Source organism: Ptychodera flava, chromosome 12 (genome assembly GCF_041260155.1).
Source record: "Ptychodera flava strain L36383 chromosome 12, AS_Pfla_20210202, whole genome shotgun sequence".
Classification (NCBI taxonomy): Eukaryota; Metazoa; Hemichordata; class Enteropneusta; family Ptychoderidae; genus Ptychodera; species Ptychodera flava.
The window spans coordinates 25,672,263-25,679,346 of NC_091939.1; the positions used below are offsets into that span (position 1 = coordinate 25,672,263).

General features: G+C 44.4%; 1 protein-coding gene across 1 annotated transcript; it reads left to right on the plus strand.

Moving 5' to 3' along the window:
• The first annotated feature begins 2,189 nt into the window (after window positions 1-2,189).
• On the plus strand, window positions 2,190-6,670 carry LOC139145512 (uncharacterized). Its single transcript, XM_070716738.1, has 2 exons — window positions 2,190-3,213; window positions 3,961-6,670. Exons 1-2 carry the CDS (start codon window positions 2,887-2,889, stop codon window positions 4,771-4,773), a joined length of 1,140 nt encoding a protein of 379 aa, XP_070572839.1. The 5' UTR covers window positions 2,190-2,886; the 3' UTR covers window positions 4,774-6,670.
• Window positions 6,671-7,084: the final 414 nt, after the last annotated feature.

Consider the following 7,084-nt stretch of genomic DNA (forward strand, 5'->3'; position numbering starts at 1 on the left):
TTTCCAGTCTTCGACGCTAATTTACAACTGCAACTGTACACGCGTGAACTGGGACACTGTTGACCACACAATTACCGGATGCATCAATCATTCTCACTCGACGTGTTTTGATTGATCGATGAAAGCGAATAAACCGCAGGTTGTCCCGGACATAATGAATTTCAATCACAGATTGACATCTTTTTTTTAGGAACTTCGACTGCCGTCGCCTGACTCCAAAAGGCATAAACAACGCCAGACCAGACGGTTGGAGTCACCGTCGGTCAATACAAGGGGAGGGGAAGTCTCACATCGTTACATCGGGGTGCCAATGATGTCTGGAAACACAATGGGCTGTGAATACAAATTATCAAACGCCTCGGGGAGGTTGGTTGAGTGAGGGGGGTTTGCATACTAAGTAGGGCAATAGAGGTAGCTGCAAAGACTTAGCTTGCACATCTATAGAACCACGGCCCCTCCTTTGCCGAGGGATCGTGATAGAACCAAAGAGGACTGTTTACTATTGGAAATGGTGAACCCTTACTTAAGGGGACTGTGCATGTTTTGTCACAATATATATCCAGAAATTGTTTTGAAAGGGTATTAGAAAGATTGTCGAAAACCTCTCCCTAATAAGTTTCTGGGTGTCATACCAACACTACGGAGAAGTTCTAGATCAGATGTAAGGCAGTTTAATACCAAGTGTCAACAGCAATCATCATTTCATTCCCATCCAATATCCCTATCAATTATTTATCGCTATCATATTTACATAGTTTGGTTCGACCAGTATACCATGGATTCAAAATCGCCAGAAAAGAAGCGGTAAAACCTGTGGAGACCTTTCGACCACAACCTTACAATCGATTATATTCAAAAAGTAATTCACCAAGTACAGCTATAGTCTGGAGAATGGAGGGGGTATCTAGTCTAGCTGCATGACTGGGGAAAAAATTCGCAGCACAGTTAGAGTATATTGAAACTTTCTGTTCCTTAGCTTTCAATGTACAGTATCGTTATTCAACGCGTCAGTAATCATAGACCTGGGGCGGTATGTCGCTGTAGGGGTCTCTGTTGTTGATCAACTCTTCCGCATTATTCAACGCAACGCCGCGGTATTTGAATATTCGATGCAAGCAATATAGTACTCTTTTGAAGAGAGGAGGAGCAATCATGTTTGATACGCTGGGCAACCACACTCCATCCGTCACTCCATCACCGGTCTTGAAAACGCCCATTGTTTATAAGGTGTGAATTGCTCCATTTTCATGGACAAGGCATGATAAGGATTGGTCTTAGTCATCCCTTTCCTCATCATTTAGACTTGGTTCAAGTCGGTGAATTTTTTAAAATAAAATCATTTGTACTAGTTTCTCTTGTGTCTCTCCTATTTTATACAAACCTATTTGGAATTTGGTAGGCCTGGTTTTCCTAGCGATTGAACGTTTTACCTGTGAGTCTGCGCAGTAGTGAGTTAGTTTCTGCCGGATTCACCGGAGAAACTCCTCTGTATAGCGTTCACCCAACTCGTTGCGTTCACCCCAACTCAAGCGTTTCACATGAAAGCTGAACACAAATCATCGCGTTCCCCAACTAAAACAATCACAAATCATAGACTTTAACCAAGTCTACTCATCATTGAGAAGCTCACAACTTGCTAAACTTGGACAAATTGGTGAATTGTAGTTTGAAAAATGTCAAAAAAACGTAAAAATGTCAACTTTGAGACGGAGAAAACCTTTGAACACTCTTATTTCCCGTTTGATTTCACATCCTATGCTGGGTGAGTACTACAATCATGGACACCGCGTGCTACAATGCAGCAATCGTGTCACCCCTTGTACTTGTCACGTTCGTGGAGGCGTTTATTACCTCCGTGTTACGTGTAAGTGCAGTCATAGAGGTACTATGGTACCTCCATGGTGCAGTATACACAAAACTTGAATAAAAATTAAAAGATGTTGAAGGTAACGTGGCATCCAGTTTTGCAATAATCTATACAGACAGTTTTCAAAACGTGAAAATGGCATGCAAATAACATGCAAAAAACACAATAAAGGTGTGAATTGTTGTTTATCCCAATCAAGCTCTGTCACAAAGAAACCAGTGGCGTTTCCACACCGGTGAAGGAGGGACTCTTTTTACATTTTTTTACATCCATAGTAAATGGGAGGGAAATATTTCCATGTCGGGGCCATTTTCCGGGACAAAGACACAAACACATGATCTTTCATTCTATGACTGTAGAGGAAGGGATGGCTCAGCCGATGGAGGTAGCACACCATGTTCTGTGTGCTACCTCCATGTACGGTCCCTCCACAAAACTTGGTGAAGGGACCGTGCTCCATGCTCAGACAGTGGAAGGCTTCATTATCTATGCTAGACCATGGGTCTTAGGGCACATTCCCGGTGTGGAGGGACTGTGCTGGGGGTAAGGTAAGGGAGCGCTCGTCGACTGGCGGATGCCTATTTTCACAGCTTTGCTGAACGACCATGGTCCCTCCATTTTGAGGGCCCTTTTAACGACAAAGAGAAAAATAATGAAGTTGCCCTGAGCACGATTATTCTACTCATGGCGCTAAAAAAGGACAGCTCCATGTTCTACCTTACGGAGATTAAACGTGGTCTGTCCTAAGACACTTGTCGGTGTGAAATGGCTACTGACGAGGCGGTCTAGCTGGATCATAAACTCACATTCACACCTTAAAACAAGGACGATAAAATTACGCAAGTAGACAAACAGACAAACAAACAAACAAACATCAAATTCAAATAAACCTCCAAATCTTAGGCAGTTCTTTCAGAGTTCCCATTCAGCTTACATATTCAACGAACACGAAGAGAAATTTTTCGGTGATAGCGAACTACAGAGAGCTTCTGTTACAGTATCGTTCGTTCGATCCCAAAATGTACGACAAGCTTGCGTCGACGACGGCAGATAAGGCCGACAAATACACGAATGATCTGCTTCGGGAACAGAGAAAATTGCGAGAAGAGATACGGCGTTTGGAAGCCGAGAAGAAGACCCGTCGGGAGCAATTGATGGCTGAGGAACGGTTGCTGAAACGCAAGACAACCGAACTACTGCGTCTACCGACGCCTGTATTCGGTCCAAGAAGAAGGGTGAACTTGGACCCTGACCTTGGCATCTACGGAAAGTCCCTTACGAAAGAGGGTTTGCCAAATGTTGAACGATTCACCGGAAAGGCGCCAATGCTGCCCGGACCCTCAAAGGTATGGTTAATACAGTTTTTTCCTATATCTAGACTCAACAGATAGCTTCTATATTTCTCCGTTTGCTGCAAACTATCCTCCAAAACTTTCTCCCAGCATTTTTTCTTATTTATATCATTCTGAATCCTTCTGCATCTTTAACCCATTTCGCCCTAAGCGTTGTTGTAGATACCATAGAGTTAGATGTAGAGACACGGTAGGGTATTTGGTCTGGCCATGGTCTAGCCATTGGGGTAAAAAGAATTTCCTTCATGAGTCTGGCGTCAGTTTCATCATTTTATTTGTTTTACGGTTAATCAGCCTTGGCCTATCAGTAATGAGCGAGAACAGACCTTCTCAATTCCTCCCTCAACGGTCGAAACGGAGAGTTGTCCCCATTACTGAAAGATAACCTCTATTTGTGCGGGCCCATCTCCCCTTTTTTCCGGGGGGCGTTCTCGGTGGGACGAGTGTAATATACGAGGTCGCCTGGAGGGGACGCCGCTATCATGTAGATAACCCCATGGAGGTCTTTCTTTCTATCTCTATGGTACCCAGGCCACCATGAATGTTCAGAGTTTTGCCTCGGTGATGGTTGCCGAAAATTTTCTACGTCGAATTCAGGGCAAGGCGACCCGTCCCATTAAAATGCAATGTATATATAAATTGACTTCCGGGGTCGGTGGAAAAATCATCGAGTGCCAAATTCACATTTGCTAGAATGTTTAATTTATTCAATAGTGTCACTATCTTTCCTGTTTATTATAGGAGTACGCTGAAAACGACGTTGCGAGTTCTGGAGCTTTTGGCACGCGTCCACTTTCGAAATCCGGCGGTTCGAGTCAGGCCCGATCCATTGCCACGTCAAAGTTGCGACAGGGATCGGCGAAATTAGGTCGAGCTCCCGCTCTGCCAAGAATACAACCAAACCGTGAAAAGAGAGCAGAAAACGCGACAGGCGGAACGGATACGGAAAAGAAAGTTCCTCCTCCGCAAGGTCTACTGTCGGTCTTTCAGAAACCCCTCAACCGGCGGCGAAGGAGGGCTCTCACAAACATGGTCGGCACCCCTCCCCTCCATGTACTTCATCGAATGCTGAAGCGGTCTTCAAGGGGGACAGAAAATGCACACCTGGACACGGTTCGCCGCCAACGGGCGCCAACTGTCCACGCGCGCATCACAGAGAATCGGGTTCCCATCGCAACTGAAGCAAGGACGCAACGCGTGTCCATGGCAACTAGAGGGAGGAAGTGGCGTGGCGCCTCGGCGGCTTCTCGGGTATCGAGCCCTTGTCCAACAACAGGAAGAGAAGCACGTGATACCTTGTCACGGGCAGACGACCAGGGAAAGGTTGAGCGGCAGATTGTAACCTTGGAAACTGGGCATTCGGCGGGAAAAGGTGACTTGGCCGGTGAGTTGCCATCAACCGACAGCAGAGACGAATTGATGCCATCCGATCACCAACTCCGTAAATCCAGTCGGCGACATTCCGTAGGAACGCCTCCGTTGCACGTGGTTTTGCACGATGTCTTCGAGAAACAACTGCGATTGTCGACAAGCAGGCCATCACCACAGATATGAACATTAAACAGATAACAATAAAATAACTGAGTTTGAATATTGTCGACGAAAACTGAACCCTCGCTTTGGTTGGAGCGGATACAAGTCTTGAACTACTAACCTAGTTTTCCAGATCGTTCACCGCATTTATTAACCTAATTTTGCAACAATTTGATTTTGCGTTGTTTCGTATTCTGTCTTAATTTTCAAGTGCAAATTAATGTTTTCGCGAAGGACATACACTAGATTTCAAATTAACTTTTTATTATTTGCCAGAATCGGGGTTTCTGTAAAGATACCGTATGTGTATGTCCTTTTGTTGACCCCTAATGACTGGACGTTCGTGTTCCTTTGTCCCACCAGAATGTGTTAATGGTCCAATGACGACCAACAGACAGCGGACTTGTGTTTTAATTCCCTACACTTCAGAATTTAGACTAGATACACCGATGTTTTGCCCCCTTCCTCTTGGTAGCCGCTCTAAAGCGCCCTATAAGTTACTAAGTTTCAAACATGTTGTTTCGAATGCCGACTTTGAAAATTTCACCGACCTTGGGCTTCGAACCCGAAATAAGGACGCTAGTCGGGAGAGGGAAGGGAATAACCACTTTTGGATTTTCTTGCCCGTGTTATCCATGGCAAACAACTGTTAGAACGGATCTTACTCAATTATTCTTCGTTATCCTTTATTTATGAAGTCTACAGCTTGGCCATTGTCTGTCTCCAGTGAATTCGTGTTTTCTTCTGTGAAATCAATTTCCTACCAACATGTGGTCAGTCTGGTGAAATCAATTTGCCATGTCCATATGCTGAATCGGACGATAAAGAGGTCATTTAACCCAACAGCCCATTAGATCTGCGGTCTGCACGTACATTCAGCTTCTTCGCGGGTCAAGTTGTGCTGCTTCACTCACTTCAAGATATCTATACTTTGGTCCTGCCAAGAAGGTACCAAGCGAGATCAATTGCAATTCAGAATGGCATTCATATCACAGTCACCTGTGTTTTATTCGGCTGTGCGCCTATGGGCTCCATAGACGTATGACGTCTGTAATATGCCTGAGAACAGGCATATACACACACGTCTTTGGGGCGCATAGGCGCAGAGCGGAAGAGAACACAGGTGACTGTGTTCATATTTACAGTTTCTCTATATGTATTCTTCCAACGCGAACAATTCAATATTCCCGGGCCATTTTGGCATTTGTGTCACATCTTGACTCCCCTTCCCGCCTCTCACTCTGTCTGCTCTCGTATATTTTCAAGACTGTTTGCACAGTTCATCAATAGCCGCTGTCGATAGTAAATCGTTTATTGTCTCCTCATGATTATTTCTCCGATGTTCCGGATCATAAAATCTGTTGAAAGAACTGTTTTCCAAATTCTCCTGTGTCTATCGCATCGCAAACGCAACGGCAATTCTTTGCATCGCGGATTTTCGAATAGGTCAACCCTGGGACATGGTGGGTCTCACATTTGTGTCCCCGAAGTGACCCCGTATGGATGCAATACTTTGCGGATAGTTAAAATACGAATGTAGCAAACAAACTCTCGGAAACAAAGAAAGAAAGAAAAAAAAGAAGGATAACAAAGGTCTTTCTCTCTCTCTCTGGTCATACGAATAGATGCTTCGACCATGCTTTGTCATAGCAAATGCATTGCAAAAGCTCACCATGTAAACATGTTGTACGTCAGTAAAGAGGGCTTGATATCAAAGGACAGTGCAGTAGAAAGAGATCAGGACTTTTAGCAAGTCAGATTTTACACTTTTGAAGGTTGCTGAAAAGCATTGTGGTTTTGATGATCCTCGAATTGAACGTTTCCTAACACGAGGTTTTGTTTTAGATAACATGTCCAATTTCATATTGGCGTACGTTAGTGTTAACGTTTTTCTCTTCAATAAAATGTTTTCACCTGACAGGTAATACTTATTAGCTCATATTCACCATATACTTCAGACATACATACCGTACCTTACATTCGTTTTCATATGTACGTGTATATGTTTTGCCAACGTTTGTATGGAAATCCTGTACGAGTGATATCATATTACCAGAGGGTTTGCTGTCATTGGAGAGAGAGAGAGAGAGAGAGAGAGAGAGAGAGAGAGAGAGAGAGAGAGAGAGAGAGAGAGAGAGAGAGAGAGAGAGAGAGAGAGGAGGGGGAGGGGGGGGAGGGGGAAAGAGAGATGATGGTTTACGAATATTGAGATAATTCACACTTGTATGAACCGGCAGACGCGGTCGATGACTCTTCCGTTATCTGCATACATCTGTGGAGTGTTTGCCACTCTTGTCCCTCCCGAATACGAACTTAATCGACGTGTGACTTC

Bases quoted from the DNA above. Each gene is read 5' to 3' on its own strand.
- LOC139145512 (XM_070716738.1), top strand. From the start codon at position 2,887: ATGTACGACAAGCTTGCGTCGACGACGGCAGATAAGGCCGACAAATAC. The intron at 3,214-3,960 runs GTATGGTTAATA...TGTTTATTATAG, and splicing joins TGCTGCCCGGACCCTCAAAG to GAGTACGCTGAAAACGACGT.